General features: G+C 43.7%; 1 protein-coding gene across 1 annotated transcript in view; it reads left to right on the plus strand.

The window, feature by feature from the left end:
• Window positions 1-383: 383 nt before the first annotated feature.
• Window positions 384-12,291, plus strand: part of MNAT1 (MNAT1 component of CDK activating kinase) — a 124,490-nt gene continuing 112,582 nt past the window's right edge. The window contains exon 1 of the mRNA XM_086748897.1: window positions 384-486. Within this exon, the coding sequence (XP_086605023.1) occupies window positions 398-486 (89 nt within the window). The 5' untranslated portion in view covers window positions 384-397. The remainder of the gene's footprint in view (window positions 487-12,291) is intronic.

Below are 12,291 nucleotides of genomic sequence, written 5' to 3' on the forward strand. Positions count from 1 at the left end.
TGCTGCGGTAGTTACCCGGGGTGAGGTACGGCACCCCCTGAGGGTGCTACCGCCCCGCAGCGGACTCCTATTCATTAGGCGGGAGTGCCCCCTGCCCACCCCCCCCCGCCCCGTTACAACCGGAGCTTTCCCGCCCCGTGCTGCCCGCCCCGGTTCGTACCTGCTCGGCCCGGCCGCTCCGGCCCTCCCCGCCGCCGGCTGGTTCTGCCTGCTGGCGATCGGGACCGGGAGGGGTGCGGAGAGGAGCGAGCCGAGCCGGGCTGGGCCCCCGTGGCGGGCGGAACGCGTGGGGCGGCGGGCGGTGCCGGCGGGGCCCTTTGGCGGAGGCACCGCGCGGCGGAAGGCGGAAGGCGCGGAGAGAGGGAGGGGAGAAGGGTGGGAGGGGGAGGCGGCGGCCATGGATGACCAGGGCTGCCCGCGGTGCAAGACCACCAAGTACCGCAACCCCTCCTTGAAGCTGATGGTCAACGTCTGCGGGCACACGCTGTGAGTGAAGTCACCGCCCTCCCCTGGGCTTGGGGGGGGACACGGACGCGGTGAGGGGAGAGGCGCCCCTGCCCGGGGGTGCTCCTCTGCGTGGGGACCGGGCGGTGGGGCCTGAGGGGAACGCTCCCTCCCCCGGCCGGTCCGGGGATGGGGACGACCCCGGGCGCCCAGCCCAGCCCGGCGGGGCTCCGGCGGGCCCGTGCAGGCGTTTGCGTGGCGGCTCCGGGCCCCTCGTGTCCTCCTCCCTTTTGCTTCTCCCGGCAGCGGCGAGCGGCTCCGTTTGAGGGCAGGGGCTGGATCGCCGTGCGGGTCCGAAGCGCTGCTTTCGGCTGCTTCTCTGCCGTTAATTACTCGGGGAGGGCACGGGACTCGGCGTGTCCTGCGTGGGGTGATACCGGCTCCGGTCCCGAAGGGGTGCGAGGCTTCGGGGTATGGAACGGGGAACGTGGAGGAAAAGACATTTCTCATCAGCTTAAACACTTCTCAGTTGTGTGTAATAATGTGCTTGGGGAATTAAGGAGAAAACAGAAAGTATATATATATATTTTTTTATTTTGCCGTGTTAATTCTCCTGAATGGGGAATGCTTTGAAGGTTTGATGCCATTTGAAATGTTGGAAAATCGTCTCTTGAACCTGCTGATGGTGATGGTGCTGATGGTGATGTTTGCTCATTCAGTATTTTTTTTTTTTTTTGCAACAAGAGTCATGACTTTTTCTCTTTTTCTGCAAAGGTGAACACTTAGATAATTCCCACTGCTGACTCCAGCTCGTTTAAGTCTGAATTCATTCACTTTCAGACCTGGAGATCTTCCTTAGTTAGTGTGGAAGTTTTAAAGGCTCTACTGTAAATTCTTTCTAGGCACACCACAACAGAAGTCTCATACTGCAGTAGCAACCCTTTCTGGTTTTTCTTTTAAAGTTTATTTTTTTTGTGTCCTTTCATCCTTCCTATGAACGATGAGCTGTTTGTATTTTTAAACTACATGTGAATTACATTCAAAAGATGCAGCCTGAAAGCTTTACTTAACTTGATGTAGTGTTGTAAGTGATCAGGATGAAGGAACTGGATTGCAACAAAGGATTTATGTTATTTTATTTTATTTTTTTTTTTAAGCATTAGCTTTAATCCAGTTCCCTGATCCTGTTCTCTACAGCCATGCAAGTGCTTTTCTGGACATGAGGGAAGGTGTGCGGGAGAGCAGCAGATGATCTCCTGGTAGTGGTGGCGCAGGAGAGGGCGGCAGCAAGAGTGCCCCTGTGGTGACAGCGTCGCTGGCTGTGTGAAAGTGCAGTGTTAGCTGGAGTTCAAAAGGTAACAGCCATGCTTAGGCAAGGCTGTGCAGCTTTAAAGTGATGTTTCTGTCTTCTGTTCCAGTGAAGATCAAAGGACTAGTGGTCTTGATCATCTTCTGCTTTCAAGCTCGTCCAGAGCCACTTCCAGCAGAGGACAGCATGTTTCAGTTTGCTCTCCTGCTTTGGTTCTCAATATTTTATTTTTTTTTTTTTTGTAGCTGAGCTTTGCTTGAGGAAATTAGTCATATTTTGTGCTTTACTGGTCCAGCTGCTAATACCTTATTTGGGGTTGATATCCCTCTCTTGCTTTCCTTGTTTCTTCCCAGCTGCACAAGGATTGTGTCTGCTTCCCCCAGCTCTTGTTGTTCACACTTCTGCATTTGACAAGCGTTTTGCCCCAGACCAGATGAGTCGTCAGAATCCGTGCGGCCCTGGGTTGAGCCATGCGGGTGTCTCTGCGGGGTGCTTGCCAGGAGAGGGCTATGCAGACCTGTCCAGACTGACCTCACATGGGCCCTGCAAGGTCTGTCAGTCCCTCCTTTACCTGCCCAGCAAAGGGTGTCTCTGCAGCTGGGCACCACTGCTTTAAAGCATGTGTGCGTGAGGGCAAAGTTGAAGTTGCTATGTAAGTAGGATCTCTGTATTTTCTTCATTTTTGTTGTAATTAAGGCCTCTCCATCTTGATGTGGTTCAAGTAGGTCACTTTTCCTCTGTAATATCCTTCCAATAACTCCTTTAAGGTTGTGTTTTTATTATTATTTCCATATGATGTTACAAAGCCTTTATGCTGGAAGTCGTTTCTTAGTAGTGGCTAATAAATTCTCATAATAACTGATCTAGAAGCTGGGAGCTCAGATGAAGCACGTGTGAATGAAGTATGCGGGGGAAAAGGGGAGCTAATTGACATTTGTTCTTTCATAAATTCAACGTGTCTCAGGTAGAAGGAAGGAGTGTCTAACTAGTTCTCAAAGCGAATGAAGCTAACATAAGTTTTTAATGGAGATTTATCCTTCTTAGGCAATCTATTCTGATATATTGCTGTTCTTACCATTGAAAATGCTTCTTCTAATTTCTAATCTAAATTTATCTGCTATCACTAAAGCATTTAAGAATTCTAACATACATTTTACACACCTTACGAACTCTTTATTACACCTCTTCTGCAGCAATGTCTCACATGTTTTGGGGGCTTTCTCTTTGGTGTTTTCCACATTTAAGGAGGAATTTTCTATTCCTTCAGTCTTCTCTCCTCAGTGATTTTAAAAATGAATTGATTTTTATACATCTGTGGATTATTCTCACTGCTTTCTTGAGGCTTTTTCCACTTGGTTTGCGTTTTTTCTGGAACACTGGAATTGGACACGGTGCTCTGAGTCCTTAGTACAACAGGCAGATTCAAAATGATTTCATGTGCTTTTTGTATGATGCCTGCATTTCATACATCTCAGTAGGGTGATGTGTCTTTACTTTTTTTTAAATTTTTTTTGTTTGTTTGTTTGGGTTTTTTTTTTTTTTTTGCAGTGATAGGAGTGATTTATGTTCAGCATAAACCCTAGATTCTTCAGCACTTTACCACTCAATGTATCTGAGCAGAACAGTGTTTAACCTTGTCTTCCCTGTTGTGCTATGCAGCTGATTATTCTTACGTTTTTGCTCCGTCAAACTGGATGTTACTTCAGGTGACTTTGGATTCACAGTCCCTCCATCAAAGTGCTTGCAACTGTCCCAGATTATCTTCTGTTACCTTAAAAAAAGACCTTTCTGTCCTGATACTGTCCAATGTGCAATTTGTGGACAAGATGTTGTCAAGGAGATCTTCAAAGTTGTTGCTTGTACTACAAGAAATCAAACTGAGGCAGAGCAAAATCCAGAGTTGCCTGCAGTAATTTCCTGGTAAATAGTTTCCCCCCCTGCCCCAGGTTACTTTTCTGTAACAGTGGAGAATGCTAAAAGATTAGGGCTGTGTGAGTGGACTTGCTACCTATTTCCTCTCTGAAATAATGATAACTTATCTCTGGGAATGGGTTTCTAGTCTTCTCTCAGTACTTCTATATGTACTGTATTTGCTTAGATTGTAGGACTGTCGATTTCAGAGTGTCAGAAGTCCACTTAAACCAAAGCTGTATTGCCTCTAGTTGCCCTTTCGCTACCTACATTGTTACTGTGTCGGTGGAGGAAATTATTATTTTTTTTTATGTGATTTGTTCTTAACAAATTGCGTGGTGGATCTTACCTGCTTTGTTATCTGAAATATGGAAGAGATGGGTCGTTTGTCTGATTATTTATTTCAGCATCTTCCCAGGGACTGACAGTAACCCTGACTGGTCTGTGTTTTCCTGCATAGGTGCTTTTGTCTTTGTTCAGGCTGCTGGAACTCAATGCAGAGAGCAGAGATGATATTTGGTAACTGCCTTAGCTTTCAAAGGGTAAATATTGTTATATTGCTAGATTTGAAAACTTTAATGCTATAACCACTTTTAATGCTATAACCACTGAATATAGTCTGTAGGTTTATGGAAGCTTATTAAGTTGTCTGCAGAAGCACGTTGCCTTTATTGTGCTTTCTGTTTGAAGTTTGTCCATAAATATGCATGGGAAATTCAGAGTCTTGACTTTGTTGGCTTGAGAAGTTTGGAGCAATTGCTTTAACACATTTCTCAGTTCCAGCTTGTGTTTTTGCTCCTTTTGCTGCGATATGAGTTACATTAGCCAGTTAATCCGTCGTAGTGAATAAAGGTCAATGCAGAAAACACCCCAAGTGCTTTGGCATCATCTGTTAGAGATTTTCCTTCCCGTTGAGTAGTGGGTTAATGTGCTCCTAATTTAACTGCTCTTTCTTTCACTGCAGGTGTTCTGAAGTATTTTCATGTTACCTTCAGTGTTGCCTCCCAGTAGTTTCTTTCCTAATGCTTTGACCTTTCCTATTTTTTTAATTTTTTGTGCTGTTACTCTAAGTGACTTTCAGTGATTTGATTTGGGCTTCTGTAAAATCTCTTGAATTTCAAATCATTAAGGAGCCTGTACTTAGCTGAGGTGATTTGTCAGTAAGCTTCAGATCTTTCTCCTAGGTTTCAGATAGCTTGTGGTTTTACCATTAGTTCATTGTCTTTATTTTGTGGCTCTCTGTTTTGACATTGTGAAGAATTGTGACAGTGGCCTTCTGTCAGCCAAGTTGTTTTCACTTTCACGTTCTTAGCCAGTTCCTTCCCTTTGGTTAGAATGAAACTAGAGGAGCCTTCCTTTTATTGTGGGTTGTTTTGGTCTTTGATTTTTTTTTTTTTAAATTTTATTTTCGCCTTCTATATAAACAAAGTTAATCTCAAAATATTTGAGAACTTGTTGGGCAGTGTGTCCTGTTCCTTCTTTTTTGATGGATGTCTGTGTTGAAGGTTCCTCTTGCTATGAAGTCCTGTGCTTTGGAGGTTTCAGTGTTCATTCTTCTTGTCTTCCCCACTTCATTAATTTAAATCTCTCTCATCTGGGGTAAAGACTATGTGTTACGGTACCTGTGCTGGCTGCCCATCTCTCTTTTACTGTGCCCTTGATCCTGCCAACAAATTAATTCTGGATCTTAGCACCAACATACGCAGGTAGCATTTCTCCTCCCGTGTCCTTTGCGTACCTTCCTGTGCCAGGGTGCTTGACCCTACGTTAGAACAGCTCACAGGGCTTTCTCCTAACGCTGCATATTGGCCGCATTCAGTTCCCCTGTGGTCAGTGGGGCTCTGGAATGTGTTCCTGTCCGCTTGTGGCAGAGCAGGGGTCAGCGTGCTGATAAGCACAGCGGTGCTGTGGTGGAGATAAGGGATAGGCAGATGAGTGCGAGAGGATGGAATTGGACATGTGGTCTTGTCTGGAAACATCCTTCAAGTTGGGCTTCCATTGCAGTTTGTTCCAATGGAACCATGCCAAGCCTTGCAATTATGGGAATGGTTTGGAGGGGGTTTATTTCTTAGTATTTTGTTTTCCTTAGTTATTGCTTCTTGACCAATATCACCAAAAGTGTAATACCATGTGTTTTTGGCATTAGAGTAATGTTGAATAAGCCTTTTCCACTATAAATCTTCCCTGTCACTGGGAGGGAGGATGATAAATTAGCAGTTAAAAGTTATTCTAGGATGGGACTTAGTATGGAAATGCTCAGTTCAAGAATAATGAATGTCTTTTAAAGTTTATTTTCTTAAGTATAACAGAGGTTCAAGGCATCAGACGCTTGGCTTTAAATATGATTTTGTGCAGGGGAATGTGTCTAATTATGGAGCAATGCTTGATTAAAGTTCTGCAACACGTTAGTTTCTAAGGTGCACTGATGGCTTTGCCTTCTTTTAAAAGTTCACTCTCAAGAATTATATTCAAAAGCCTTTGTGCATGCATGACAATTTTTGGTGTCTTTCCTGAGTGCACAGGTGCCAGGTGCGTGCTTGCCAATGGAGTTGTAATCTGCCTGGCTTCATTTGGGACCATGAATTATCTTTTGCTCTGCCTGCTTGAATTTCATGGCCTCTGTTGAGTTTTAGGAGACAGGTTAAGCGTGTCCCACTGATGTACTTACATAAAGAGGAAAGGAAATGCTTCCACTGAAAATGGCTTTGAAAGAATGTTAAAGGCTGGATAAAGAAATTTTACTGTTGGCTGTAAACTTGGGCCGTGTATTCTCCAACAATCAGATGCAAAAGTCTTGGGTAAAAAAGGTAGTTATTGGGGCTGCTGGCTCACCTTTGTTGTCCCCCTGCCTACTATAGGGAGGAGGAGGGAAACTGGTATGTAAAACTTTATTCATTGTCAGTCCTGCTGCTCCAGCTGCCTGTGACCCATCCGACTTGTAGAGAGAGGAAATGTGGATGTCTGCAGGCCAGCAAAAGCAAAGAAACTCCCTTTCCTCCCCAGTGTCGTGCCAGCTGCAAAGTGTCTTTCCTGTACTTGACATCTCCGGAAGACAGGGGCACAGGTACCGGAGCAGCATCCACAGAAGACTGATCGGCTTGATTTCAGCGGCTGCCGGTGTAGTGTTTTGGGGTTTGTTTGGGTACTGCTGCAGTCTTAGATGGTAGGTAGTGAACTTGCTCTGTTGCAGGCTCTTCTGGTGTCTTTTTCCTGTCCACAAGAGACTTGTGGAAAGGCGTCTACGCTCCTTATTAAAACTTCTTTTTTTTTTTCCTCCTTTTCCCAGAGGGAGATGTATTTATTTCTAATTTAATTTGCTAATAAGGCTTCAAACTGAAGACAGCGTAACAATGCTTACTATCTCTAGGCCTAGCTTTGTGTTGCTCAGGGGAGACATCAATTCACCAAGTTGTGTTGTGGGGATTCTGTAATCTGCCCTGCACCCTGTTATGGCTGTTCCAGGGATTCATTAGGGGTTAAGTGCATCCTCTGAGAACTCTAATTGCGGTGCTAACAGCTGCTAAAATGAAGAAACAGAGGTTTCATTATTTGTGTATTTATTCTAAAGTTTGGAGCGCGTGGAGTTTTGCGGCTGTCAGATTCCCCAGGAGTTGGAAGTAGGAACATCCCCAGTGAATTCGAGGGAGTGGGATCTCATGCCAGCGCATGGGGAAAAAGTTTGGAATCTTCTTGTTTAAACTCCTTCCAAGTGAAAGGATCACTTGGCTTCCCGCTGCATTCTTTTTCTACAGCGTGGTTCAAGAAAATGCCTTTCTTGTAAGATGGGGGGGAAGCCCTGGAGATAGTGGAAAATAAAGTAAAACTGTATTTCAGCCAAGTGAGTTTGAGAGACAAAGTCTAACTAGAGGTAGGCAGTCAGACCTGTAACTTTTAGCTTGAGCATATGGGAATTAGGTGCTAAAATACATATTTGAATTTTATTAGGTAAGCTTTTTCCTAAAGAAAATACCCGAAATGCAAGATATACGAGGACAACGATACTGTGTTCAGGGCTGTCATTTGTAACGTGAAGGTTGGCTGTGATGTATATAATTTCTAGGCCACTAGATTTCTATTAATACAAAAATGGGGTGTGGACTCATGAGCGCAAAGAGTACGAGTAGTGCTGGTTCAACCGTAGAAACGCGCATGTGGCTGAGGGACTCGTGAACAGGCAGCAGGCACAAGAGAGAAAGCCACCAGAGCCTGGTACTTACTGGACCCTTGCAGGAGCTGATCTAGTTTGCTAGCCTGGCAGAAAATGAGGTTTTTTTTTTTTGATGAGTAATACAGTGGTGTTTGTACAGGACTGATGAGTTGAAGGGGCTTGTGAATGGTTAGACAGGCATCAGAGGTGGTGCAAGGTAACCTGTAGGAATAGGGTTGAAGGAAGGACCTTCCTATGGCATCATGTTAATTTAGGTTGCACTGTTTTGAGAAGCTGCATACTTAAAAAGTTGGCTTATCTGAGAGAGCAAGTGCTCCATTTTGTCTCTTAGGCTTGTTTTCTTGCGTCTCTTGCCATATTGCATTGCAAATTAGAATGCTGGCTGGTAGATCCTTACTTGCATGAAAAGCCTAGGTAGTCTTGGTGGACTAAAGCAGATTGGGACTACAAATAGCTTAAAATCTCAAGCAGAACAGGAAGCTTGTGTGGTCCTAAAAATGCCTACTTTGCTTTGGGGAGATAAGTAATGAAAGCTATGTAATGTGTTTCATTCCTAACTATTTATATCTTTGAGAGAATTTTCTTCATTTCTCCTGGGTGAGTTGGGAGGCACATCAGGGAGGTTTTTACTCAGGTTTGTCAGATCTACCATGGGAAGTTAGGTTAACTGGTACTTGTTTGAAATAGTTGCACAATCATAGCCTGTCTGCATCCTCAAAGGAAGATGCAAAATTACTTTTAAAAAAGTGGAATGTATTCCCTCAGAAGAAAAAGACTTTTTCCTAACTTCTTAGGGAATAAAAATCTGGGTCATCTTTCTTCTTTGTCTTCTTGGAGTTATTCCTGGTTTTGTTGATTGAGATTAGATGCTCTCTGGACTGTGTTCTGTCCCATTACTCTTCCGAAGTCTCTCCGAGTTAGTCATGGGAGGTGATTAAATCATTGCTGAAATACTCAAGAGGTTATTTCCTTTTGCCATCCAGTTTTGACAGTGAATATTTACTTTTAAATTTGGCTTTGAATCGTGGTCTTAATACTTCTGATGAAGTGGTGTTAATGCTTCAGTTACATTATTCTTTTGTTGTAAAACTGACATATTTAGAAAGTCTTTTCTCTGTTGAGCGATCAGTTGGCATGTCTGCTTAGTAATACTTCTTGTCTGCTTAGCAAAGCTTGCAGAGCTCTACTCTTCATTCCTTGTAAGTCCTTTTTGAAAATTTAAGTTGTGGTGCTACTCTTGATATGTAACCTTGGCAAAAGGAAAGCTATTGCTTATATCCTGAATCTCCAGTCAGTCCATCAAAAGATAAATTATTTTTCCTTGGTTCTGAAAATTGTCTGGCTAAATCTACAGCCCGGGCTTCTGAAAATGGCTGAGTTTGTGTGCCCAGCTTGAGGAGTCTTCAGGCATGCTTGCTGACCCTTTTTGTTGGGTAAATGCTTACTGTGGTAAGGTTGAACGGGGTAATGGTCCAACACAGGTGTGGCAAATCTGTTTGGTTAAAATAAGTGCTTCTCACAAAGAAGGCAAACACAATAACCTTTTAAACAATAGAATTATTTGGGTTGGAAGGGACCTTTAAAGGCCATCCAGTCCAACCCGCCTGGAAGGAGCAGGGACATCTCCAACCAGATCAGGTTGCTCAGAGCCCCGGCCAACCTGGCCTGGAATTTTTTCAGGGATAAGGGATCCACCACCTCTCTGGGCAACCTGTTCCAGTGTTCTACCACCCTCAGTGTAAAAAATGTTTTCCTAATGTCTAATCTGAATCTACCTCCCTCCATTTTGAAACCGTTACCCCTCGTCCTATCACAACAGGCCCTGCTGAAGAGTTTCTAACATATTAAGTGGGTTTTTTTAATTGCGTCTACTGGATGATAACTCAAGCTAATGATTTTGTGGATTTGTGAAGAAGGACATTTGACTTGCTTCTGTGTGGTTGTATTGGCTCCCAAATGTTAATAAGTGATATGCATAGATTTAATATTTATGAAAGTAAGCAAACATATTCTTGAGTCATTTTAAAAAGCATATCCCGGTAATTGTAAATTCTGAGATCACGGAGCAGATCTGAAAGTGCCCCCTTGGAGTACTCAGAAGGTGCATTCATGTATGTACTCTTTGCTTGGGGCTTTGGTGGTTTTTTTTTTCCTCAGGACAACTGAAGGTGAAGTTTGAAGAAAAGCTAGGTCAGCATTTTGGAAATTGAATTGAGTACTCTGGAGTTAAGATCTAGTTAGGAAAACAAGAAATAAAAAAATCTTCCGTGGTAGTAACAGGGTGTGGGACAAGCAAGGTGCAGAGCTTGTGGACACGTAAGTTTAATGTTGTCAGTTCCCGCTTTGATTTAGTGATACACAGGAAACAGTGGATGTTTCTTCACAGAAAGGCCAGTCTGACGGTAATAAAAGTAGTAAGTATTCATCCTAAGAGTGAACTGAATTTTGTAATGACATCTACTTGCTTTTTTTTTTTTTTTTTTTTAAATGTTTCGCATGTATTCTGTTTGACGAGACCAGATCTGAGAAAAGAACTTAGCAGGAACTGCTGTTATGGATGACAAAATTAAACTTTAATTGTCGTAGCTAAGAACATTTTTGATGCTCTGAAAATTATATTTTAAGTTGTTTTTCCTTTGGATATAATACATATGAGAGGATAAGAACGTATTAGGAAATTCTTGCAGGTTTCTTTTTTTTTGTGTGGAATACAGGTAAGCTCAAAAAAGTGGGAACAGGATGCCTTTGCCACAAATGAATGATGTGCAAGTCACCTGGTCTGGTAAATATTTTGAGTCAGAACTGGGAAACATGTAGATAGTGATTTTTTGCTGTTCCCACAGTCCTGCCTCAATGATTGACACTAAGGTTAAACATATGTCTAAGCACTTGCAGAATCCTGGGCTTAATGTGAGCGTAACGACTTCTTTAATGTTATAGAGGAACAAAAGTGGTTCTGCTGAGAGTTAGGAAACAATGGGATGGGGCAGAGTTAGGAATGGAGTTTTTTAAAGAAATATTGAGCTAGAGGTTCCCAAGCCCTAAGAATGTTCTGCTCCCTAGTTTTTGTTAATGCCATGCAATGTGGCCAGGCTGTCAGTCTCTCTTCCAGGGTGGGAGAGGATGACTGATGTTCCTAGACAGCAAAAGACAAGGGAGTGGTTTGTCGTCTGTTGACACCTTCAGACTGCTGAGCCAGAATGGGAAGTGGTAGGTCTAACTGGGCAGGAAAGTTTGACACTGGGGTTAGATGTATTGTAAGAGCTGCTGGTAGAGCTGAGGTGAAGAAGGAAGACTTCTGGTCCCAGACAAGTACAGGCAGACAGAAGTTTAATGTCTTTGTTGTCCTTACTTGCAATGTCTCATTTGTTTTCAGTAAAAAAAAAACGAAAACCAAACTAAAACAACAAAAAACCCCCCTGGTATCTTCATGGGGATTAGGAGCTGAACAATCTATAGGTGTAACTAATGACTAAATAATCCTTAGCGTGAGTATACAGATAGCCTTGTGTAAATAGAAGAGTTCAGATTCGTCTGGGAGTAGCTATCTGCAGGCTTAAAAAGACAGAAGAAATAGTCCTTAACACACCCTGGATGGCGTCGGGAAGGACGGTCAGTGGCAGTTGTGTGGTGTGATAAGCCTGTGACTGATGTGCTGTGAACTGGAGATGGGAGGCTGCCCTTAAATCCCCAAGATCGCCTTGTTCCAGGAAAAAAAAATGAAAATTTATCTTTAGTTTTGGGATGTGGTTGTATTCTGTAAAGGAGGAGAGGTAGGTTAACAGGATGGAGGGCAATGCCGGGATGATAGGATGTTGTTGCTCTGTCAACTGAGCAGGCTTGGAGGAATTTATGAGCTGGAGAGATAATTGTCTGTTGAGCTTAGTCTAGAATTACTGTGTTTGAACCTTTTTGTTTCCACTCTTGCGACAAAGCCTGGCCTAAAACTTTGCGAAACAAATCCTTGATTTATATTCTATTTGGCTGGTTTGGGGGAAAGGTAATACAGGATGGAACAGCAGACGTGGCTAGAATTAGCTGTCTCCACATGGTCGGTATCTCGATAGATGAGTGGAACGACCCCCTTGGAGACTTGTTCCTTGGGATGAGGTTAGGGAACTCAAATTGCACAGGGTCTGTGTGGGAGCCTTTGCTGCCAGCTGATGGATTTTTGGAAAGGAGCCTTCTCTTTTGCAAGGAATGTGTGATTGGGAAACATCTTGTGGCTCTGGGGAAACTCCGAAATGCTGTAGTGGAGTCGAAAGGGGAGATTGGCTCCAGGCTTGTTGTGTGGCGGTAAATGAAGCAGCAAAGATCATGGAGGGGCCTTGCTTGGAGAAAGGGGTATGACTACACGGGGAATTGAGAAGGAGTGATGGCTGGGCTAGGGGAGGGTTTAGGACTATCTAGGGAGACTGAGGAAAAACTGGAGCTAAAGAACCATGGGGGAAGATGTGAG

The sequence above is a fragment of the Chlamydotis macqueenii genome, chromosome 5 (assembly GCF_036417535.1).
Source record: "Chlamydotis macqueenii isolate bChlMac1 chromosome 5, bChlMac1.mat, whole genome shotgun sequence".
In the NCBI taxonomy this organism is placed as follows: Eukaryota; Metazoa; Chordata; class Aves; order Otidiformes; family Otididae; genus Chlamydotis; species Chlamydotis macqueenii.